The 25769-nt window shown below is 39.3% G+C and overlaps 1 protein-coding gene across 1 annotated transcript in view; it reads left to right on the plus strand.

Moving 5' to 3' along the window:
- Positions 1 to 25769, plus strand: part of LOC115760268 (CUGBP Elav-like family member 2) — a 153566-nt gene that overhangs the window by 96987 nt on the left and 30810 nt on the right. The window contains exons 3-5 of the mRNA XM_030701538.1: positions 3800 to 4251; positions 12184 to 12266; positions 15841 to 15889. Of these exons, the coding sequence (XP_030557398.1) occupies positions 3800 to 4251; positions 12184 to 12266; positions 15841 to 15889 (584 nt within the window). The remainder of the gene's footprint in view (positions 1 to 3799; positions 4252 to 12183; positions 12267 to 15840; positions 15890 to 25769) is intronic.

The following is a 25769-nucleotide window of genomic DNA, read 5'->3' on the forward strand; positions in this document are numbered from 1 at the left end:
AACTTGGAATCCACTTCATATAGCTCTTATAATCAGCTCAGCTCTTGTATTTTAAAGCTTAAAGTTCTACCACATGAATCTCTATGTAAAATAGTTCAACTTAGGATCTAGGATCTCTTAATTCATCATCTCTACAGCGGCCTCTCTTCTACTGTCTTATACAATACTCTTAAGCCAACCAAAAGCAAGCTTAAAGCTCTTCTACTATATATTCCCTTGAAAAACGGGCGCAAATAGCTTATTCTAGAATTCAACTCGGGATCTGGCATCACGCTTAAATTTATCGCGGCCTCTCTTCTACTGTCTTATACAATAAACTCTTAAGCCAAGCCAAAGCAAGCTTAAAGCTCTTCCACTAGACTTCCCATTGATTTGCCAAGTCTTTCCCACTCTCCGCTCTACGTCTTGAAGTTAACTTACAAATTGACATTATGAAGCATGCGTAGCTGTAATAAAGAGCAAGAACACAAAAACAAAACAAAACAAGCATCAAGTTCTTTTGAGCAGCAGCAACAACAATGCAGTCGCTACTTGACAACACTTTTTTTTTTTTGTACAGTTTTGCACTTGATTTGTGGAGCAGACGCTTCAAATTTACCTGCAGTTTTAGTTACCTGTTGGCCAAGCAAAAAGTGAAAGAGCAAAAGGCAAACAGTAGCCAGACACAAGAAAACAAAAAGTTGTGCAACATATTTTCTACTACTTTTACGCGCACACAGCTACACCCCCAAACCTACTACTACGGCTACTACGCTTTTTACTACCTTTTTACAAGTCCCGTTGGCCGTTGTCTCTTACTTTGGCTTTTGTTCCGTTTTGTCCGTCATGAGAGCGAGCGCCGAGCGACAAGTGATTTCTCTGCCCGATAGCACAATTCTCATTTCCTACAACTTGAAACTTTTTTAATAGATTTCAAATATCGCCCGCCTGCCGCCCCTCTCTTATACTCTAGAGTAATCAAGCAAATTAGTATGTTTTTCCTAGTTCCTAGCGAGAGCGAGAGAGGGCGCCAGCGTCTCACGTCCGAATTGGATGCCAACTTTCCTTTCGTCTTGGCCTTTGGGTTGCCCCCAGGATAATTTGGGCTGTAAATTGTTGACAGCTTTGGGTTACATTTATATATATATTCTTTTTCTTTTCATTCCCTCTTTGGCTATTCTGCTGCGTAGACAAATTAAGATAAATGTGCATTAAGCAGGGCAACAAAAGTTTATTTTTTCCATGCACAAATTATCCAAACTTCGGGCAAAACGTCGAGATGTGGATGAAAATTGTGCTAGCTGGCACTAGAAAATACGCTCCAGGGTATTAAATATTCGTATATAAGCTTGCATATGTAATATACATACCTGCTTTCTTAATAACAGGGTATTAAGTAAATATATTCTGTATAACATAAAATAACTAACAAAGCGTTTGTTAAAACCAATATACCCCTCTGCTGTCATTTGTTTACAGGGTATTAAACTTGTAAACTGTAACTGGTATCGAAATAAATGCGATAGTCTTGTTAAGTCGATAGTCGAACTAAAAAGTTTTCAGCGTGTGCACACACACACACACACACACACACACACACACACACACACACGAACACACTTTGCAGCTGTTGATCTCAATATTGTGCTTGTTGCTTGTGCTCTTCATTTTCTTGATGATGATGAAGATGAATTGCAGTTAGAACTTTGATAGAAATGCACAACAAGCTTTGCTTAGTTGTTTTCCTATTCTGTTTTTTTTGTTGTTGTGTTCGCTGGAAAAGTTGAGCAGCAAAGTTCTAAATAGAATTGCTGTAATTGAATGTTTTATTGGGCCAAAAGGGCATAACATGGCAAAGGAAATGCAATAATTGTGTCAAATGGCAGGCGCTCTTAATATGAGCCACATTCAAATAGAAGAGCGAACAATGCCAAAGCTAAGAGCGGGTTAAATGAGACAGTTTCGGAAGTAAAAACGAGTTGCAAAGTTTGCAACGATGTGCTTAAAATACAAAAGAAACGGCAACAATTGCAACAATGCCAACAACAAAAGCCGGCGCAAAGTTCAAATTCCGAAATGCAACAAAGCAAGCGGTAAAATTCATGAGTGGGAGAAGCAGCAACAACAACAACAAGAACAACAACAACAACGATAAAGACAAAGAATTTGCTACACAAAAGCGAAACTTGTAAAGAAATTAGAAGTCAAAATGAAATGAGCATGCACTTGCGTGTGTGAGTGAGTCAGTGAGTGTGTGTGTGCGTGCGTGCGTGCGTGCGTGCGAGCGGGAGAGGGGGAGTGGGGCAAACAAGGGTTCGAGTAATTATAAGGCGGGTAGCAGCGAGTCAAAGCGCATAAGTTTGAGTTTGGCAGAGCAAGGGCTGCCTTTTGTTTTGTTTAATTACAAGTGTAACATGATATGCCACAAGGGTAACGGTTTTGATTATGATTATTTGTGCAGGTGTCAGTTACTAAGCTTTTAATGCGCTTCGAGTTGAGTGAACTCTCTTGTTTATGCAACAATTTTCAGCGTGAAAAAACCACAAAGAACATTAACCTAATGGCCATTTGTAAATAGACAGCGCCAAATGGGTGAATTTCAGTGCTCAAACACCTGACCTGCCGGCCACGCTGATTAGATACTAAAGCACCTGCTTAGGTAAATTGATAGCTGGGCGTGTGCGCGCACCTTTCAAGTCCAACTTTTTTTTTATCGTAAATAGAATAAGGTTGACTAAGAAAAATTAAGAGAGAGAGAAGGAGAGAGATAGGCATAACAATAATCAATATTTTTACCAATTAATATAAAAATTAAAATTTTGCGGCAAAACTCTGAAACACATCTAATGCACACTCAAGAAAACATAATAAACTACAGTTAACTATAAAGCTCAGCTCATGAAATGAACAAGTGCTGCAAAAAGAACTCAAAATGTTGCCTCATCAGGCGCAGCAGATAAAATCATTCAAAGAATGAGGGGGAGAGAGAGAGCGAGAGAGAGAGCGCAGCGGTCGTCTAGCTTGCGCTTCTATGCTGCACCTGCGCCTTGCATAAGCTTAAGCTGCGCTCGCGCCATTCTTCTTCTTTGCTCCCCTTTACACTCTCTCCTCTTCTTTACGCACAGATTTTTTGGCAGGCTTGGCTGCATGGCTCGCTCATTTGTTCTTGGACGATTGCCAAAGAAGGAAGTGTAAAGGAGTTGCGCGTGCGTGAAAAATTTTGTGCCCAAATTTTAATTAGTGCATTTTGTATTCGTGCATTTTGTTGCAGTGTTTACATGGAAACATTTTAAAAAACAAATTGATTTACAAATTAAAATTTGCAAGTTTCTTTCTTTTTTTTTTTACAATTGACTATTGTCCGTGTGCGTCTGTTTACTCTAGTACACGATTCTCTTTGTTGTAATCGATTTACAGTGTTAAAAAACAAAAAAAAACTATCAAAATAAAAGTAATAAGATAAACAATATGTTTAGCAGTCGCACTTCGTTTTTGGGCAATCGCCGCATGATTTTCGATTTCTCCGAAAAAAGCACCGACTTGTATATGGAGTGAGTATTGAGCAAAAAAAAACAGTGCTCAAAATATACAACTATAACTGTTAATCGAACATTTTGATATTATTTTTAACCCATACTTACATTTACTCTTCCTATGTGCTCCTCTTTCGAAATGAGTGTAAAGCAAAATCTACCACACTATAACTGTTAATCCATGTAGCCTACGCCTTTATTACCTCTCTTTATAAAGGCTGTGCGATCCACAACTATAACTGTTAACATTTACTCATGCTCTTTACGTGCTCTCTTTGTCGTTGCAGTGCATTTGGTATGAGCGATAAGAGCAGCAGCGCCACCAACAGCCTACCGAATAGTCCCATACATAGCAACAATAATTCGTCGCTGCTCAACAACAACAACAACTCAAGCTTGGTGGGCAGCAACAATTCGCTAACGGGCACACCCTTTGGTAACGGCAATAACAACAACGCCAACAACAGCATCATGTCCAGCAGCTTGATGAACAACAACAATTCGTGCAGCGCCAATCGCAATGTTGTCAGCATGGACGACGATTCGTGCTATCGCCTAGATCCGGACACGGCCGTCGTTACCTATGGTGAAAAGGAGCCCGATCCCGATAACATTAAAATGTTTGTGGGCCAGGTGCCCAAATCGATGGACGAGGCTCAGCTGCGCGAAATGTTTGAGGAATACGGACCAGTGCACTCGATAAATGTGCTGCGTGACAAGGCCACAGGCATTAGCAAAGGTGAGTGCGAAAGAGAAAGGGAAATATTTGAAAACAGTTCTCGTCGGTGTACCGACGTATGAATACCCTGCAAGCATAAATCAATCACATATGTTGCTTCTCCCATTGAATTCACTTTGCTTTCATTACGAGCTTATTAAATATATTATTATATTATTCCGATTTTTCCCTTAAGAGTCGATAGTTGTCTGCTTAATGGTCACCCATATAACCATTTGTAGTAATCCAATTGATGAGTATATATATTCGAGACTATTTATTAAATTCGGCTCAAGTTGCATGATCAATCAATGATACTCTCTGCAAGGGTATAGAAATAAATGTGCATTTTAAATATTAAAACGGTAAACGGTAAAGCTCAATATCACAGACTCGCCCTCTCGCTCCCACGCACAACTAATACGCTTAAAGTAAATGAGCTAAAATTAGCCACGGTACAAACACACGCACACTAACATAAGTATATGACATCTTTCGCTTGCTGCTTTTGCATTCTGCATTGTGCGTTAGTGTGTGTGTGTGTGTATTTTAATTGCATGTCATGCGCTTTGCCATTTCATTTCATCAGCAAATTGCTTTTTGTGCGCCATTTGTATTTGACTTGAGCGCGCATTGCCTTGAGCTGCTGTTTGAGAGAATTTGAATGCTGTACGCAAAGGAAACATTGCTGTTTAAAAGAAAAGACAAAAAAACAGCTAAGTGATGCACAGTGCGATATTGAGAAATAACTCAAAAGCGTTTGATTTGACTGCTCACTTTGCCCATTGTTGCTCTTGTCATTTGCAGGCAATTTAACTGCAGGCAGACCAAATGGTCAGCTAGCATTTCTATTGATGCGCTTCCGCACCATTCTCCGTTAGCTCTCGCTGGCATTCATAACGGAATTTTCAATTGTGACCAATTGTGTAGGCCTTTTGTTTGTACATTTATTTATTTCTATATTAATGTATATGTTTTTTTTTTTGCAAAATTCATTTGTGTTTAGACACTGCCTATTGTCAGCAGCTTATTTAGTTTTAGCCCACTTTTGTAGCACTTATTTGGCCGCCTCCTCTCTCCTGCTCTTTCACACACACACACACACACGCACTCTTGCTTCCTATATCATTTTGGTGGGGCTGCAGTTGACAGTCGGCCGCTGCTTTGAAATGTGGGCGTTCGCATGGTCAGCTTGTCATCGATGGGCGTGGTAGTCGTGAGTGAGTAAGTGTGTGTGTTAGTGTGTGTGTGTGTGTGTGTGACAAAGTAAAAGCGCAAACAGTTTTAGGACGCACTTAAGTGGCGCGTTGTGTTGATGATTTATGACAGTGAGACAGCGAGAGAGCGGCTGCGACTCTGAGATTGAGAGTGGGAAGCTTTCGGCTAAGTGCCTGCCTACACATATGTGTGCTGTGTGTGTGTATGTGTGTGCTTGTGTCTGTGTGTGCTTGTCGCTGTTTATCACTTGAGCTTAAAAGCGCGCCATGCCACGAACACAAATCGACACAAATTGCATTTGAAAGTTATTATTTATGCCAGGCAACTGTCAAATGCGAGAAGGCAAACAAAAATAAAGAGGGGCGTGGCGTTGTCGGCGCTGACCCGAAAAAGGCAAAGAGAATATGAAAGAAATCGGAAAGAACAGTTACCTGCCGAGTGTCGCAGTTGAGATACCCTAGCAAATGAGAGGGAGAAAGAGTGATAAGAGAGAGAATATTATAGAGAATAAAAAGAGAGAAAACAAGAGAGAAAGGGAGGAAGTGAGAAAGAGAGAGAAGAAGACAGAAGAAGAGAGAGAGAGAAGAGAGAAAGAGAAGAGAGAAGAGAGAGAGAGAAGAGAGAGAGAGAAGAGAGAGAGAATAGAGAGAGAGAAGAGAGAGGGAGAGAAGAAGAGAGAAAGAGAGAGAAGAGAGAAAGGGAAAGAAGAGAGAAAGAGTTAGAAGAAGAGAGAAATAGAGAGAACAAGAAAGAAATAGAGAGAACAAGAAAAAAATAGAGAGAAGAGAGAGAAGAGAGAAGTAGAGGGAAAATGAGAGAGAGAGAAAAAAGTGAAAAAAATATAAAGAAAGAGAGTGAGAGAGAGAGAAAGTGAGAGAGAGAGAGTGCGAAAAAGAGAGAGTGAGAGTGAGAAAAAGAGAGAGTGAGAGAGAGAAAAAGCAAAAGAGTGAAAGAGAGAGTGAGAGAAAGAGAGAGAGAAAATGAGAGAGAGAGAAAGGGAAAGAGAGAGGAGAGATCTTAACATATCTGATTTACTTGGAAAAGTTAGGATCACGAATATTTCAGGTCTCCATTTTATGCGTTACAAAACGCATGACAAAACTAAAACACCCCCTTTGGCAAGTGTGTATCGAGAAGGGGTGGTCCGTTGGCGTAAAGGGGACAAAGTTTTTGCACTTTCTTGCCGCTTGCCGAAGTTTTGTTGTTTAGTCGCTTTTCTGTCGTTTCCTTTCATGTGCAGTTTTATTTTGGCTGCAACTTCCTGCTACAACATTTCCATTTAGCCTGGCTTGTAACCCACTTTTGGCCAGTTTTTTTCTACCTTGGTCCTTTTGGCTGCGACAAAAAGTTGTCAATGCAGCCTCCCCTGCCCCACCCCTCGCCCTTTAAATTTGGACTTTGCTGTTGCATTTTTATGGTAAAACGCTTAGCCAAAAGCCAGCACAGGACTTGGCCGGCTGCAGCTACCAAAAATGGGAAATGACACTTTTAAGCGCGACGATGACCTCTGAGCCAGAAAGTCGTAAATAACACCACGCCCCCCCCCCCCCCCCCACCCCTCGCGATTGAAAATACAAAAAAAAATGTCCTTTTCATTTCGGCAAAAGTTTCGACGCTCTGTGCGCGGCTTTTATTATTATTTCTGGTCTAATGCCTTTTTGGCCAAAAACTTGTTTTTCTTTCACACTAAATTTCGTTAGCGGCCAGTTACTTTTTCGAGTGGATTTTCTATGTTGTTTGCGGGTGTTGTTATTGCGGTTACGCTTTGCTTCTTGTTCTTGTTGCTCTGCGTGTGTGTTAGAAAGAGACAGAGCGAGCGAGAGAGAGGGTGAGTGCGAGTGCGAGTGCGAGGGTGCGTTTAAGCTCTAGCGTCATAATTTATTAGCGCTTGCGGTTAGCAAAGGAACTACAAGAGCGAAAGAGACGCAGAGCGAAAGAGAGGGAGAGAGCGAGAAGGGTTAACTCTGTGCGCTTCTCTTTCAGTTCGTTCAGGTGTAAAGCGCTTTTACAGCTGCGTTTGGCCAAAGCGTTTAATTTGAGGGGCTCGTCCTATTTTTTTTTATAAGCTGTAAAATTTAGCTAAAGTTTGTCGAGCGGCAAACCTGAGGGTTGATAAGGGTGTGCCATAAATTAGTCAATGAATGACAAACTGTTTGCAATGCAAATAAATTAAATTTTGGCAAATATAACTCAACTAGTTACCCTCGGAAATTGGAGCTGCCAGAAATGAGAAATTTTGTAAAATTCGAATTAACATGTTGAATGTATTTGACACGCATGTTAAATTTCTTTTCCTGTTTTAAAGTTATAGAAAATAAAGAAAATGTGCAAAATATGGAAATGAAAGAAATAAGTTAATAATGTTAATAATTATTTAACTTGTGTCTGGGAAACAGGTTTTTTCAATAATTAGAACTTTTTCCAATAGACCACAACTCTGTTATTAAAGCTTTTCAGCTCGAGGGCAACCCTATTTGACATAAAACAATAAAAATAGTTTCCCAACTTAAATTAAATATAATATCAAATATTTTTAAAGCTTAAAGAACGCATTTGAGCTTCCGCTTGAGGCTATTAAGAGCTTTTACTGTCCTGTCCTTAGCCTCAGTTCTTGAATTTCTTTTCTATAAATGTGATTTATGACCATATAAAAAACTTAACTTGCGCTGACCGAATCACAAAAAAACCGGAAAAAATAAAATAACAAAAAAACGCGAATACTATAATTCACCCACAGAGGAAAAAGATGCTCTGCTTCTTGCCACTTTGGTTTTTTCCCCTCCCCGCCGCCCACTGTGCTTCAGAACTTCATTTTCCCCCGCGCCCATTGTCAAGCTCTGCGTCTAACTGTGCTTGGGCCAGCTGTCCGCTGTCACCTAAAAGAAAGAAGCAGAAAAAGAAAAAAACTGAACAAGAGACGCACTTATCTGCCGCCTTCATCGGCCTCGCCCACTGTCTCCCATCCCCCCCTTCTGCTCTTACCGTCTTCCAACTTTGTGTGCTTGACATTTTTATTTAGTTGCTTGCCGAGCGTGAAAAATGCATAAAATTTCACTTAATTTTCAAAGAGATTTCAATTTCAAAGACTCGTTTGTTTTATTCCACCCTATACCCTGTAAAAATGGTTAATAGATGGGGTAATTTGAAGATAACTCTAAAATATGCAACAGGCAGCTAAGCACATAAATCAAATGTTCTTCGAGATGATTATGAGGTCTAGATACCCTGTATTCTTTGGAAGTGACTAATAGACGGGGTATTCTGAACTTATGCTGAAATATGTAACAGGCTGGTAAGGAAATTCATGATAAATTCAATATTTAGAACCAAAATTTTTCGATGCTTTCTTTTTGTCAAATTCTTTTAAAAGTAAAAACAACTTTGTTTTGATTCCAAGTACGTGAGTTATATAAGTGCCATCATGTATTAAGAGTTCACACATTACAGGGTGTTTTGCGAGTCGATCATTCTCGACTTAAACCGTCTTACTTGTCCTTGTGGCATTTTTGGTTTTGGTCATGACTTTTGGCGCCCACTGAACTATTGCTAAACGTTTGTCACTTTCGCTAGGTCGAGCGTTATCTGGGTTTGGTCCGAGTGAGGGAGTCCTGGTGGGGGAGGGGGGCGGGGTGGTTACAGAAGGGAGCCATAAACTAAATTCGATTGAAATTGCATTTTGCTGTAGTTGCTTTAGTTGTTGTTGTTGTTGTTGCTGTGTGTTGCAACTGCCTTTGTTGCTATCTCTTTCTGTTTAGTGTGCACTCGGAGTCGGCCACTAAATCTCTGCCCCAAAGTTTAATGACATTGATTTATTTAATTTCGATTAATTCGTATCCTGCTCTCTCTCTCTCTCTCTCTCTCTCTCTCACACATCCTTTATGTATATATCCCATAGTTTATCCCCTTTGCTGGACTTTGGCACGTCGTGTCTGGCTCGAGCGGCGGCTCTCGATTTCACATCTTAAAATCCAATCCAACCCACTTCCACACACACACACACATGCACATGCACACGCACGCCCGCAACTCGGGCGCCACCGCGCCCCTCTCCTGTTCGTGGATTAAGTTTTTGTCCAAAAACGTGACTGGATGTCGTTTTCAGCATTTGCCGCCGGTTTTGTTGTTACTTTATCGCATTGTTCCTTCAAGCAAGCGAAAGCTCAACTGTTCCCCTTCCTCTTCAACCAGTGCACTCCCTCCCTCTCTCTCTCCTCGCTCCACAGCCTGCGTCTTGTTTTGGCGCTTTGATTCTAACTGCAGTTGACATGCACATAATGGGAATTGAGAGATTTCTCTTCTGCTTCCGCCTTCTGCCTGCCTGCCTTCGTCTCTTTCTCTTTTTCTGCTTCGTTATCGCGCGATTGGTTTTCGTCTTTGGTTTCTCAGTTTGTTCTTTCACTTCTTGCACGATATTTTATTGCATTTGAAATCGTTTCGATTTTCTTTCATTTGTTACATTTAACGCTAGTTTAATTTTAAGTGATATTTAATCTGCGATTGCACAAGTTACGTTTTTTCTTATTTTCCTTCGATTTGATTTCATTTCATTTGGGGTTAAGTGAAATGCGATATTTGTTTGCTTCAGCTGGGCGAAACTTAAAAGATTAAAGTTCGTTAGTGGCTGCATCTTAACCCAATGTCCACATAAACTGAAAAGCTTTTATTTGTAATTTTAAACGAAATTTTCATAAAGTATACAATGAGCTTGAATTTAGCTTTATATTGTACTTTAATATGTATGTGAGCTTTTTAAGGAGCTTTCAGCGAGCTTTCAAGCTTACGCAACTATATTTGCTCTTCCCGTGCAAATAAAGCGTCGACTTTTTAGTCAATAATTATATATAAAGAAACTAATCCTACATATTCTAAAGCTTCATCTTAAAATGAGCTTTAAAAAAGAGCTTTTTAAGCCGCAGATTAAGTATATTCAAGGTACTGTAAGCAAAAGAGGCATTAAAGTTGGTTCGTTTACAAAAACTTTAAAAGCTGAAAGCTTTCCGTGCAGATTTAAAAAAAAAAACGCATAATTCTCACACATCCGTTGTGGCACCGATGGCGTCGGCATTTCTCTCTCGCTCTCTGCCTAAAACTGCACCGGATATCAAAAAAACGCAAAACGAGAAATGAAAATATTTGCAAATATGTGAAAAATTCTGAAAAATGGCCAAGTGCGTGTGTCTGTGTGTGTGCGGTGTGTGTGTGTGTGGCGTGTGTGTGTGTGTGGCGACGGCGGCGGCGACGGCATAAAAACTGCGACAGATTGAATTACCCAAGTGTTGAGCAGGTGTGTGTGTGTGTATATGTTGCGTCAAAGCCCATCCTCAACAGGGCTAAATGGTGGGCGTGGAGGGGGCGGCGGGGGTTAGTCTGCGTGGGCCATGTCCACCGCAACGCATTACGCTTGGGTGAAGCGAGCGCCGCCGATATGCCCGGTAATTGCATTATGCAACTATTGCCATATTAAGTTTTCCACTCACAGTTAGGCGGCGGCGGCGGCGGCGGCGGCGGCGACCAGGCCAAAATCCAGAATCCAATGGCCAGAATTTCAAATGGACTCGCATGCGAAAGGTGGCGCCTGATAAAAGGGTTCGAAAGGGTGGGAAGGGGGCAACAAGCCACGTTAAATGGAATATGTGCGCGAGCCGGAATTGAAATTCAACTGACGCTTAGGCTTTTCCTTGTTTTCTTTCGTTTTTTTTTTTTTTACTTTGTTATAGTTGGGCCACAGATTTGGTGTAAACTGCAAAAAGGTAAATAAAATGAAGTACATTTCGGGCATATGGTAAAAGAAAAGCCCGGGAAAGTTACGTATTGCCAACTTACTTTTGAATAAAATGTGTCTGGTGAAAAGTATTTGCCGCATAAAGCAATAAATGTCGGCTTTTATTCAAGGTTATCCCAGACGTATTTCCTAAACGAAGAAATAGTACTCATATAAGAGTTAGTTTTTCTAATTTGGTTCCACAATTTTGATTAGGAAATAAAGAATAAGAGTTTCTGATCGAAGGAAAAGAAGAAACTTACCGAAATGTGTATGAAGGATAAAAATATATGTTTTCTTCTGAAAAGTGCAATTCCTCCTATATTCCGATTAAGAAAAATTACTTTTCTATACCCTTGTAAAGGGTATTTTAAGTTTGTCATGCACAATGTAACGCATTGTCCGCCAGTCTGTCTGTTTTTATGCGAACTAGTTTCCCGTAGACAGGTTTTTTTTCTGCTAATAAGCTTAATATTCTTCTCTATGGTAAACGTTTAGAAGTTGTCCTTAAGTATCGCTTGCCTGCTTAAAGATGCTTGCCACCTGCCCACAAAAGCAACCCTGCCTAACTTGCAACAGCTACAACACACTTGCTTTAATCATGCCCCAAACATTCTCCACACATTTGCTTCATAAGGCACGACACATTTTAGGCTTTTTGCGGGCAGGTCGTGGCAAGTAGGGTCGCGGCTTTGGTCATAATGTTTAATTTAGTTGTGCCGTGTTGCCACATTTGCGTTACACCCCCTCTCCCCCTCGCCACAATCTTACCCTCTTTTGCCACAGCCCCTGCCCAGCTGCTGCCATTTTGCGTGCCTGCTAATAACAATAATTTTCATAATTTCCTTGCCACCTTTTTCTGACATCGCTTGAGAATAAACTCCAATTTAACCCTTATGCTAATCTCAATATATCTTGCTCGCTCACACCTTAATTCTCACTCCCTCTCTCTCTCTCTCTCTCTCTCCTTGCAGGTTGTTGCTTTGTTACTTTTTATACGCGCCGCGCCGCGCTGAAGGCTCAGGACGCACTGCACAACGTGAAAACGCTGAATGGGGTAAGTTTGATTTTTCCCAAGGATTTTCCTCTTACTTTTTATAATATCACATAATTTTCTTGCGACACATTTATTGGCAGTGATAAGATTTTTACAGCTTATGCGAACGTGTGAAATTTTAGACACGATTTTAGCTTTTAATTGGAAACGATTATTTATTTTTTTTTTGCTGAGCTTGCAACGCGAAAAATCGTCGGCCGCATCAACTTATCATAAACGCATTCATGCAACACAGCAACAACAACAACAACAACAACAACTGCAGGAAATAGCTGGCAGGAATTTTGGCAGCGCATTGCCTTCATTATGGCTAACAGACTGCGTGACTGACAGATTGACTGACGCGTGGACTGACACAGCACAAAAAATGTATGCGAAAAATTTGGGGGTACGACTGTCTAGATACTCCTTATTGAGTTTTCGTATAACATAGGGTATAGATGCAAGTACAGCTATAGAAAAAATTAAAATTAGAGAGTGACGACTCTGTCGAAGATACCCGGCTAGCTTATCATTATAATTTTCATAAAATAAAGGGTATAGATACTAATTAGAGTAGGACGACAGTCTAAATACCCTGTCGTTTTTAGTTTCTTGAACTTTCTAGTACGATTATAAATAAATAAATTGAAACTAGAGAGACACGACTGTCTGGATACCCCGTTAGCTTTACTTTATGGAATTTTTAGAAACAATGTGAAAAAATTACAATTATCTAGTTACGCCGTTAACTGAAATTCCATATAAAATGTTGATTTGCAAAGGCACGACTGTCTAAATACCCTATTTGTTTCACTTTACTAAAATCTCTTTGACTACCTTTCGAAGAACCTTGCATTGCAATAACCTGTAGACTATAGAAAAGTCTAATTCATCTAAATTTTATATACGCAGTGACCAATCAAGCCTGTTTAGATCTATTTTGAGAAGGCCGCTCAACAAGTTGGCTTAGGAGATCTTGAAAAGATACCTTGTTTCTGTTCAGATAAGTAGATAAAGCCTGTTTGTATTACAGGGTATACCACAATCATTGCAGTTATTTTGCTATTTCCCAATAAAGTTTTTTGCAACACTCTCTAAGTTCGCAGCCGCTTTCCGACCCGAACCTCAACCGCATAAAATGCAAGTAAATTCAAAGTTTAGCCCTGTGTCCTGGCAGCTTAAAAGTATGCAACAAAAAATATGAAAAATTCTTGAAAAAAAAAGAAAGAAAATAAGAAAAATTGTTAGCACAAGACACGCGCCAAAAGTTTTTTTTTTCATGCAAAGTCAACCAAAACCACAGGCACAAAAATGTCAATTTGCGCTTGGGAGCTGCATTCAACCTCGTCCAACTACCAAGTCCCTAGCAACAATAGGTAAAGGGGTTGTGGCTAAGAGGAGGGGTTGCAGGAGGGTTAAACATAGACGACGTCAGCGAAAAGCGAACAACGTTTGGGATTTTCTATTGCGCCATCAAATCAGCATGAATATTATTATTTGGTATGTCATGTAGGTACCCAAAGGGGAAGCAGGAGGGGGGAATATGTATTGGGATAGGTTATGCAGCCCCGCATAACAATGCTTTGTGTCAGACGCTCAAAATGTGACATGTCGTGTGCGCTGCCAAAAATAGTGTGGCCACGCGGCGATATTTCTTTTACAGAATTGCCATTGAAAGGCACAACAAATGCTAAGAAAGCTGAGAAAGCATAGAAAAGCGGGTAAAAGAATAGTTAAAAGGATAAGCAACTGACAAGAAATTGGCAGAGCTTGCGTTTTGTGCCCATTTTGGAGCATGTGCAGGGCACCAATTGACAATGTTCCCATGGAAATTTAGGAAATTGACAGTTGAATATATTTAAATGTATCGAGATATAGTTATCGACAGCTTCGATCTCTTTAGTTTTGACAGTGACAGCTTGCGTTTTACAACACTGCAACTTGTTGTTTAAGTGCATGAAATTCATCAAAGTACAAAACAGCTTCAAACAGAGCTTAAATATGCGGCAGTTATTATAAAGGGGCAATCGTTTACATTTAATTGGCATTTAACAACACTGACTGTCATCCAAACAAAACATTTTTTAGCACTGGAAAATATAGCATTTAGTGTTAAATATCTATAAATTATTGTCAAATTATTCATTTCAACTAAATGTATATTTATTTGAAAAGCTTCAATTAACGCCAATGACAATTCCGTCTTTAAATTATAGATCGTATTCACTATTTCAGTGTTGAATAACGATAGAATTACAGAAAAAAGGCAAGAAATTCTTAAAGACTGATTCCGGGCAGTTAGGGGCGTTAAAAAGGCTGCGTTTGCCCTGGTAATTTCTACTTCCTGCATAAAAATGAGGGAATTGGTCAAATAAAAAGGGGCGTGGCGTCACATTAAAAAAGAGAGGAGAAAAAAAAGGGCAGCGTTCAACACAGCCGGGAACAGGTTGACTTGGACTGCAATTTGTAACAAGTCGCGTTGCGTGTATTATTTACGAGCTTAAAAAAGAAAACGAGAAAGACAGGGAGACGCAGATGGAGACGGGCACGAAGACCAAGAAAGGGCGAGAGCTGGGTGTCGAAAGGGTATTGCGTACAAGGACATAAACGTATAAACGTAGACTGTCGCCGTTGCCAATAAATCACGGCCCATTAGCCGCGCGGACTTGGCGACGGAAGTGCTTGGGTATGCGGCCTCGTTTGGGGCGTGCCCGCCTGACCTCGTGCTGCGGCACGTTTTGCGGGCGCTTTAAGCTTGTTTTAATTAGAAGACGCTGTGCGAAAAATTACATTTAAAACGCGGCTGCAACTAAACGGAGTCAGAGGAACGGCAAAATAGGGAAATGCGAACGCATATTTTAGGATTTTCACGGCAACAAGAGTGAGAGAGTGTGTGAGAGAGAGAGAGAGGGGCGACCAAAAAGGTGCCCAGTTAGCTCTGTTGTTGTTGCTGCTGCTTCTTCTCGGCGACCGCTGAATAAATGTGTTTGGCTTTAGTCGAGGATTTGGCGGCCAGTTAGAAGCAGCTTGTCGGTTCTTTGCTGCATTCATTCATTATGCAGCTTAAGCGCCTACCAGAAGGGGGACAAAAAAAGCCAGAGAAAACCGGGAAAACAAGCACGCTGCAGCGCCATATAAATTGACTCCACTTCTCTATATACACACAGATATATATATATGCATATACAGCAGCATGTCTGTTGTCCAATTTTGGCTGGTTGCATTGCGCCAAAGAGCTTGGCAAATTAATCGCCGGCTGCGTCGTTTATAGCGCCACAATATATCAAATGTGATTAACACGGCAAATTAAGTGGGGGAAAAAAAAAACTGAAATGCTTGGCATTTTTAGTGAAAAGTAAAATCTGTACAGAAAGCGTGGAATAAGAATGGATTAAAAGTGGATTTTGTACAAAGTTGGCAGTTGTTGTCGGGGAGAGAAATAGGTAGAGCTTATGTGTAAATTGGACTGACTGAATTCAGATTTATCAACTGTTCATTTTATATATTAATTACAATTAATATTATTTATATTAATAATTTTCGCTTAAGACCTTCTTCTCATTGTTTCTCTTTATATTTTCTCTACTTCCAGATGTATCACCCCATACAAATGAAACCCGCCGATAGTGAAAATCGCAATGGTAAGTCAGTTATTTTTAAAAGAATTAAATTTAAATGCGTCAAATTTGGAATGGGCTCAAAAGGTTTTTCGATACTATTTTGACAGACTGTCAAGCTCAATCTTAGCTCATAATGCTTTTAGTCATGCGTTTATCCTTGTTACGTCCAGCTGTTAAATATTTAACAAGCACCACACAATTGAAATTTATAAGTTTAGTTTTGCAACTCCTTGTCAAGATGCTGTCAAATCTATCGACGCAATGCTGTCATCAATCTACATAGCTTAAGCATTTATGGCCGGGAAGCTTTTGTTCAAATGAAAAGTAATTGAACTGCCTGTCAGCTGATTTGCACTTTGACAGCGACACGAGAAACAAGCCTCGATTCAAACTGACTGATGGATTAATAGTTAGTGTCGCGAGCGCCAACTGCCAGCTAACTGGCCAGGCATTTGGCTGAATAGTTTAACACGAAACTTTCATTTGTGTGCGTATTTGTTTTTCTGGCCGCCGTTTCCAACTGCTCCAAAACTGTATGTCAAATGTTTGACACAGCCTAAAAGCATGCAATTCCATTTGACAGCTTTTGTTGCCAGCCCCAATGAACGTAAGGGGGGAGGCGGAGGGTGGGCTGCCACCGGTTTGGCTTCTGTGTGACTCTGGCGATGGACAGGCCACATTTTAAACATTTCAACGGATTTTTTTTTGTTTGCCAGGCACTGGCGCTTCACTCTTTGGTTTTTATTCGCTCGCCCCGCCTTCTTTTTTTTCTGTTGTTTTTTTTTTTTTTGGCCTCTGTCAGTTGCGTGTCGGTCACTTGGCAGTTAATTAAAAACCATCAATTATGTGCGCCGCGCTGCAAAATTGTTTAACAGCGACAACGATAAAAAAAAATAGTGAAATTAAATAAAGTTTCTGCGCAAAAATTTAATTTATGTTAATATTTTTTTTCTTCGTTGCCAGCTTGCCTACTATCTTTCCGCTCCCTCCCTCTTTGCTGCTCCACGCACGCCTGGTCGGCGGCTTCTTTTTTTAATTATACCCATGAAATTAATCTGCTTAAGTGACCACAAAAATGTCGACTTTTCCACACATACAACCCTCACACACCCTCTCTCTTACACACACACACAGATCGTATGCTGCATACAATTTTTAATTGGCGACCTCTAGCGGCGCGTATTGTTAACAAGTTGTAGCGTTTGCTGCCAGCGAGCGAAGTTTACAAAAAAAAAAGTTTTCGACATGCGGCTTCTACCAACTGCATCCGGTTTAAGCCCCCCGCCCACGCCCTCTGCGACCGCTGCCGCTTCTGCCGCTCTGTTGTTGCTGTGCGTATAATTACGCTTGTTCAACATGGAGTATGCTTAATTTTTTGTTGGCTGCTCCATCACAAACCATTTCCTTGTCTATTTTGTGGCTGCTTTTAATAGAGATGCACAAATTTTAAATGAATATCAGTTAGAATAGCGTATGAGCATAATGGAGGGCAAAAAAAAAACTGTTAGTAGCCGGCAAATTGAAAAGCGTCTTTTCCAGCGACAACTTAAAATTTGCAAAATTTAAGAGTAAAATCTATTCTAGCTCGTTATGAAATAACTTATTGAAATTGTTATCGATTAAATTGAAGACATGCTACAATCGCTTGGTTTCAGCTACTTTGCGTCAGTTTTCCACGTTAAACATCACAAATGTAAACCGTGTTATTAATTCCTTTAATAGCTCAAATATATGTCAAAGAAAATGCCATTAGCGCTGGAGCTTACAATGCATTAGGCAATGCATTATGTAATTTAGTTTTTTTTTTGCTTTTCCCTAAACCCCTCTGGTTAAAAAGCTATAATTAGCTTGACTAAAAGCAGCTTTGAAAGCAAATGTATTTTTATTGTTGTGTCGTGTTTGAATTTCAATTTTAGATAAGCTTAAAAGGCGAAACACCCGCAATGCGCCTAAAGCGATGGCAATGCAAATGCATTTTGGACAAACTCCAACATTTGCCGCATTATAGGCGTATTCTTCTACTCGTTCAGATATACATGTATATATATAAATATATATAGTTGATGTGTATGAACCGAGTCGCTGCTTGCCTCAATCGCATTTCAATATCTCAACAAAGCCAAAAACTACACGATTTCGCTTATTTTTTTAATGTTTTTTCGTTTTTTTATTATTGTTTTGTAGTTTTTTGTGTTTTTCTAGTATTTTATATTCGTGGGCTTTGGCACTTTAACCTCAAAAAATAACACAGAAAAAAAAAACGGAAAGAAAACTCGCAATAAGCATAAAAAATAGCAAAAGTTTTACTTTGGCCGCAACACAGAAATTTATGCCAAACAGCGGAAACGATATAATAGAAAAAGATGGCAGAAATATTCCTCGATTTTTTTCTCTTTATTTTGTATTTTACAATGTCTCCAAAGAGATGAGGGGGGCTGTGTGGGTGTGTCTGTGTGTTGGTTTATGCCTAGAAATCGAAAATAAGAGACAGTTGCAGACAAAAGTTGGAGCCAACGTAACAACAAACGGAAGGTGGCAATTTAATAAAATGCTTGAGTGAGTCGCCGAGTTTTGTTTCCTGCTGCGGATCCTGCTGCTCCTTATAGTCCTGCTGCTGTCGCAGAAAGTGTAGCATACTTTTTGGCAGTCGTTGCCAAAGCAGCAGGCGGCGGCAAGCAGAAGCAACCTTTGATTGGTTTTTGGGGTTTTCTGTGCAACTCTTGTTGTTATTTCAGTTGCTGGCTGAGAGCTCTTCTGTTAGAGCTTTGCAGTTTGAAAAGTATGTATATATATATATATATATATATATATATATATAAGTGTGCCGCAGCCAGAAGAAGAAGAAGAGTGGCTAAGAAAGTGCTCAAGTTGTCGCGATTGAGTGTGGCAATGAGTCTGTGACTTGTGCTGTTAGTTATTACAATACTGAAAGCGTTTATAGCGGTGTTAGTGTTGGGTAACGTTTGAATTAAGGATGGGGCATGAATCTCTTAGCAATTGCAGCAATTAAGTGTCGTAGAACAGTTTCCATTGCCTTAACTTTTTATTCGTTGTCCAACACGGGCGCCTCATTAGCGTTGAAGCGGTTATGCCTTTAAGTGTTGGCTAACGATTGAAATAAAGATAATAATACATGGAAGTTCTGTTTGTTTTTTATCTCTAAACAATCGCAGCACAGGCGTTTTTGAACAGTTTCCATTGCTGTAATTCTCTATTCATTATTCAACACTGGCGCCTTTTTAGCGTCGAAGTGGTTATAGCGGTTCTAGTGCTGGGTAACGATTGAAATAGGGATGGTATATACATATCGTTATAGAACAGTTGCCTTGCTTCAATCATTTATTCATTATCCAACACTAGCGCCTTTTTAGCATTGCCTGCTTACCTCAACTACCTATATGGTGAGGCAAGGGTTATATTTAGGTATACATATATGACCACTTGTAAATGGATGTGTATGTAGATTTCAATATAAATTAAGATCCAGAAATATCTCATCTAATATGTGTATTTATATTCTGGCTTGTCCACATGCATTCTTTCGTGAAAGAGACCTCAATAGCACCAATAAAGCTATCAAAAATTCTTGATCTTCACCCAATCATATTGTGCCTATTACACATAAGTACAATGCGAGACACCCTTCTGTAATATCTAGAGTCCCAGCACGCTATTACAAATTTCTTGTAGCCTTCTAAAGACCCAACAAATGACGCCTCATTTCCACATGAATTGCAGCAAATGTAGTTAAATTTTATGGTGCTGACCCTGTCCCATAAACTTCAAACCAAAACAAAGACTGTGCAGGCGGGGTTGGGTGTACATAAATACGTCAAGTGTTAAAAGTGGCAGGGGGATAGTGAAGTGGGGAGGGGGGCAGTTGAACAATAGACCAAAGAAAAAGTGTTTGCAATAAAGGCGATTTGCATTAAGTTTACTTAAGTAGAAAACATGAAAAGTGCCAGACAAAATGCAACCAAATCAAATGAGTAAGCAAAGAGCTAAAGAGTAAAAGGAAGAGAGCGAGAGACAGAGAGAGAGAAAAGAGTGCGAAAGAGAGAGCGAGGTGGTAAAATGGTAGAAAGAAAAATGCAACGTGGTAATCAGTGCAATTTGCATGCGAGCAAACTTCAAACAGACAACGATGAAGCGCCCCAGAGACGATGTCAAGTTTGCTGGCGTCAGGTTTTCATGCTCCGCTTATTAAGTGGAATAGGGTATATTGGTTTTAAGGTGTAGTGGTCCATATTTAGAGTATTTAGTAGTAACTAGATATAGTGCTTATCCGTTGAACATATATTGATGAACATATTAGATACGATAAACAGCTAATACTTCAAGAATCTATATTTTCAGAAATATAAATATATCTTTCAATAAAAATAGTTTTCAGGCTACAGTTTAAAAGCCACCGTCTTGAGCCTACTTTTAAAATATTTTACACAAATTAATTTCTTATACAGGTTGTAAGTCAGTGGTTCGCAGTCACAGTTTAGCAGTCATTGAGTTGACAGTTTTAAGCCCTACATAAGCTGTTGTTGAATAGTTTGTTCAAATGATTCTCTAATATTTTTCAATTGATTTCTTCTACAATTTTAAAGCCACTTAGCCTAACAGTTTCAGAGCAATAGAAGCCATTTCCAGCCGTCTTCCCACTATGATTTTTTACAACAATTTCCAACTGTTTTCCAACTGCGAACAGAGTATTGCACAGTCAATATATTTATTATGCTTTTCGTCGAACACTCCCGTCATATTTGAGGGGTGTTATTAAATTTGCAAATACGTAATGTCAAATGTGTTTTCCCTTTTTTATATTTTTGGCGCTGCATACTTGAGGGCGCGCCAGAAATGCAGTAAGCCACCGGCAAACGGCAAACGGCAAGCAGCAAAAGGCAGGCAGACATGTAAACATTTTCATGGTTATTCCACACAATTTGCGAACGCGCTCCTAAGAAAATATTCAAAATGGATTGTATTTGCATTTGTACGCGAAATGGCACGAGGAGTGGAAAGGGGTGGGAGGGGGGGATATATTGCCGCATATGAAATCGATATGCAAATGTTGTGCGAGGTTCGCGCAAGTAGGAACTGCGATAATTTAGATGGGGGAAGGTGGGGTGCGCGGGGTGCGTCTCTCGACTTCCTTTGCGATGATGATGCACGTATTGTTTGCTTGTAAACATGATAAAAATTCAAATTAGCCATTATGGCAAGTCAAGTACACATAAATGAGTGTGCATGTGTGTGTGTGCGTGGTGTGTTGCTTGTGTGTTGTCGCGTTGAAATGTAAAATGTGGCTAGAAATTACCGGAAGGCAATTGTGGAATAGAAGTAGCAGTAGAAGCAGTCGCTGCAGAGCCTTGAGCCAAGTTTATACAACATTTGTATTTGCATTTTTCATTCACGGTTTTTCTTGCATATTTTCCTTGTGCTTGGCAAATCAATGAAAACAAAAAGGGCTTTAGAAGAAAGGATTAATCGAAAGCGAATATTTAATGAATTATTTTTTATATTTTGTTCAGCTACATGTATGAAAAGCGCTTAATTTAAAGCTTATATATTGTGCAGTATTTTATTTTATTGTTCATTAGATATGTGTATTCCTCTCCAATATTAAATGTTTACATTTTTGCGCCTCGAGACCCTGTCGGACAAGATTTCAAAAAATAAATATGTTTATTTATCTACAATTTGGCATTTAATTTATATGATGAAAATAATTTATCATACTTGAAATCTTCACAAAAATGCAACAATTCAGCTTGTCTAATAGCCTCTGTTAATAACTTTTTCATTTTACGCTCTGGTTATCTAAAAATATAGATATGTTCTTTTGATCGAACTAAACTAAATCTTGCTCTTGTGCGCATTCACACATTTTGATTCTAATCATAATTAGCGCACACGAAACAGTGTTACGAAGTTCACCTTAAAAACTCGCCAAGCAAAATGTGTTAATTAACTCATTAGCAGCAACAGCAACAACTGCAGCAACAATAACAACTATTGAGAGACTTGCAAATGAACAAAGAATACGTAAAAGCAAGAAACTAACATTAAAAGTCATTTAAAAAAGAGCGCAACAATTTCACAACAACAACAAGTTGTAAATCAAGTTTTTCCAGTTAAGTCCGCCCAGAACCTTTTTGACATATACATAGATAATGTTGAGATCGGAGATGAGTTGGGATTTTAGATGGATGAGCTTCTGCTGCTGCTGCTGCTGCTGCTGCTGTGTTGGATTTGCATTTTGTGTCTGTCGCGCTGCTCTATGATAAACGCTTGGTTTAGTTGCCGCTAAAACGTGAAACGGTCGCAAACGCAACGGCTCGAAATAAATTCCAATATTTCTGCGCATTTTTTGCACGTCGTCGGTTATTTTTTTTCGTTTGATATTTAAATACCAAAAATACGCGACATTCTCGTTGTTTCAATTCATTGTTGTTGTTGCATGTGACGTCGCTTAATTAGTTGCAGTGCTGCACCCTTCTGCCCGCCGCCCCTCCTATCTCTTTGCGCCACTGATTGATGTCAATTTATTTTTAGCCATTTGATTTTTGCCAATATACGCGTTTTTTATGCCCGCCGCGCGACATGCGAACTGTGCTTCATTGTTGTGCCGCCGCTGGGGAAAAGTGAAAAACAATATATATACACATACATACATATATATATATGTATATATTGAAAAAAGAAAATCAAAATAAATCGATTTAGTCTGAAATTAAATTTTAATCGCTATGCAACGACGCATGCCGCAAAAGTGAAACGAAAAACAATACCACTTGCTACAGGGTGACTCTTGAAAACAACAACTTGAAATATCTGCCAAAGTCATCAATTAAAAGATTGTTTGATTGCAAAGCAACTACCGTGAGTTTCAATTCAAATGATAATTAATTGTTACGTACTGAATATTGCTAATGTTTATATATACTACACGTTTATATATACAAATCCAGCTTTAGTTGGGTTCTTTATTATAAACAACAAATGCATCTTCATAGACTCTTTGTAACTTAGCATAAATAACCTAGCATTTCTGCATTCCTCCACGCATTCCTCACTTTGTATACAGTATATATTCACACTATATATGTATCCCATATATTTATCCTTCATAAATACTATATTACGAACTATGAAACCTTTTGTCATTTTAATTTTTTTGCAAATTAAAATGTTTTCTAATATCTACGAATTGTCTCAAATGACAGCCCCTTGTCGATGAACTGGAAAATATATAAACTTTCTATTCTTGTTTCAATTTCATTTAAAAGTTATATACATCCATTGAAAATTATTTATAAATATAAATATATTTATACAAGAAACCTTTTCTTAGCCTAAACTTCTTCGAAGTCATCAGCGAAAAAAATGCTTTTGAGTTTCTACATTAAATTCACCGCATTTCATATCCATCCTGGGACAAATTAGGCTCATATACTTTCGTGCTTAGTCCCGTTTCATATTTATATTGATACAAAATGTTGTGCTCTATTCTAGCTACAGAGTATATGTTTGCTATAGCTTTGCAACTGAGCTTTGGGTAGGCCCAAACCATGACCCACCCTATAAAGAGCAAAGCAATGCCAACTTTCTATCTTATGCTGTCTTTCTCCACTTGGACTCTATGCAATTAAATGCCGAATACCTTTCGTTTTGCTCATTTGCGAATCAATTCTTTTAATTCTTTGGGCGCCTTTTGTCTCCTGCTTTGACATCTGCCTGTTTACGTCCCAACTATATATAGCGGCAAGTCAAATCGAACTATTCGATCTATAAAAGCAGCCCATGACAGACGTATGGCCTGCAATCCGAAGGAAAACTCGATGCCAGCATCTGTCTAGAGCCAAAGACAAAAAGCGAAAAACACGCTAAAAGTGCGAACCAAAAAACACGCTGTGCAATTCCGACAAAAAAATAAAACTAAATGTTAATTGTTGTTAAATAGCAAATCAGTTAAAAATATTTATTATTTGTTTCACTTTAATTGTTAAGCGTTAAACGTTAAATATTTCAATGCAAAGTTGAACGTGCGTGGCTAAAAAAAAAAAAATAAAAAAGCATAAATAAAAGCAAAACGTTGCGTGTTTTTAGTTTAAAAACTAAAAAATAATAAATATTAATAATCAAATCAAATCAAGACGAACAGAAAAATCAATAAAAGCAAGAAGTGTTAACCTGACGCTAATTGTTTAAAAGTCAACGCTGTCGTTGTTAATATTTATGATATTTACTTAACGAATTTTCACTCACTCAATTCGCTTCATATATATATATATATATATTTATATATTTATAAAGTACTCGATACTTACATACTTTTTCACTACAACGGCATTGCGAAGCTTTTTGTGTGTTTTTAACGCTCGCTCTGTGTGTGTGTGTGTGTTGTGTGTGTGTGTGCTCACTCTCTCTCTCTCTCTCTCTCTCTCTCTGTGTGTGTGTGTGTGTGTAAATAAGTGTAAAGTATTTTCAAGAATTTTCTCTTCTTCGTCGCCAATCGCCGTCGCCATCTCGCCAACTGACATGATAAATAATTCAGCTGCAATTGGTTTCGTAAATAGCCAAGGCGGCAGCAACAACACAGCAGCAGCAGCAGCAGCAGAGAATGGCAACTGCAACAGCAGCAACATTCACGCCAGCAACATCAACAGCAGCAGCAGCAACAGCAACATCAACGCCAGCAGCAGTCAATTATCGTCAGTAATTGAGAATTTATCCAATAATAGCGACTTCGCGGCATTGTCCTCCGCATCATTGTCAGCGTCATCGGCATCGACATCGTTATCGTCATCGTCATCGGCATCGGCATCGTCATCATTGCTGGCAACCTGCAGGTCGCATGCCACGCATAAATCCTATCCGCCAATAAATTCAGCATATTGGCTGCCATCGTCGCATCCATCACCGTACACAGTGCCAGGTATGCAACAGTCGCTCAATTGCCATCAGCCAGTCAGCCAGGAACAGCAGCTGGTCCTTCTCCTCCTTCACCAACCACCTCCAGCTCCAGGTCCAGCTCCAGTTCCAGCAAGTCAACATAAAGCCTTATACAGCTGCTGTCCATCTTCATTCAACTCTTCTGCTCTGTTTGTCCATCTCTCTTTCTCTCTCTCACACACTCGCTCCCTCTCTCCTGTCTCTCTTATTGATGGTCTGTTGATGTTGAGTGTTATCTACCTTGTTTCAGTGTGCCCTGGGAGCAGCAGCTGTCCAAATTGCTCTGGCACCAACTTACATGCACATTACAATCCCCTACACTACCTCTCTGGCCCTCTCTGACTGTGCCTCTCATTGGTTGCCTTTAAAATGGGGTAATTAAAGCAATTTATTGGCCTCCAAAATTGCCAAGCAGTTGTCATTAAGTAAATGGCCCAAAACAGCGCTCGAGACTTTTGTTGCCAAACAAACTGAAAGCGGGCATGGGATTTGCCTTCAATTTGACCAAATGATGTTGCCAGGTATCAGACTGCATTGGCATTTGAGACTTGAAGGGAACATCAATCAAATTGGAATGCGCTTTTTACAGGCTTTAAAGTAACCAATAAGCAACAATAAATGTTGTTTAACATTTGTAGGATTTGAATGCGAAAATATTTTAACATTTGGCTGTAAACTGGCAACATTGTTTAACCTGTCTTGAAATTTTGAGAGCATTTAGAATGTTAAGAGGCTAATTCTTTTCGAATATTTTCTATACATCATCTATATCAAAAGTCGGCTTAATATTTATAATGTGTTTAGCCATAGTTTTGTTTACTCCCTCACAAAATATAGACAGCATATTTGTTGACTTACGCGAAGTGATTCTCAACTTTGCTCAGCTATACATTAATTCACACACGCATCAGAACTTTATCGAGTGTTGTGCGTCAGTTGAATTGAGAATTTC

Source organism: Drosophila novamexicana, unplaced genomic scaffold (assembly GCF_003285875.2).
Source record: "Drosophila novamexicana strain 15010-1031.04,08,12 unplaced genomic scaffold, DnovRS2.1 tig00000387-arrow-pilon, whole genome shotgun sequence".
In the NCBI taxonomy this organism is placed as follows: Eukaryota; Metazoa; Arthropoda; class Insecta; order Diptera; family Drosophilidae; genus Drosophila; species Drosophila novamexicana.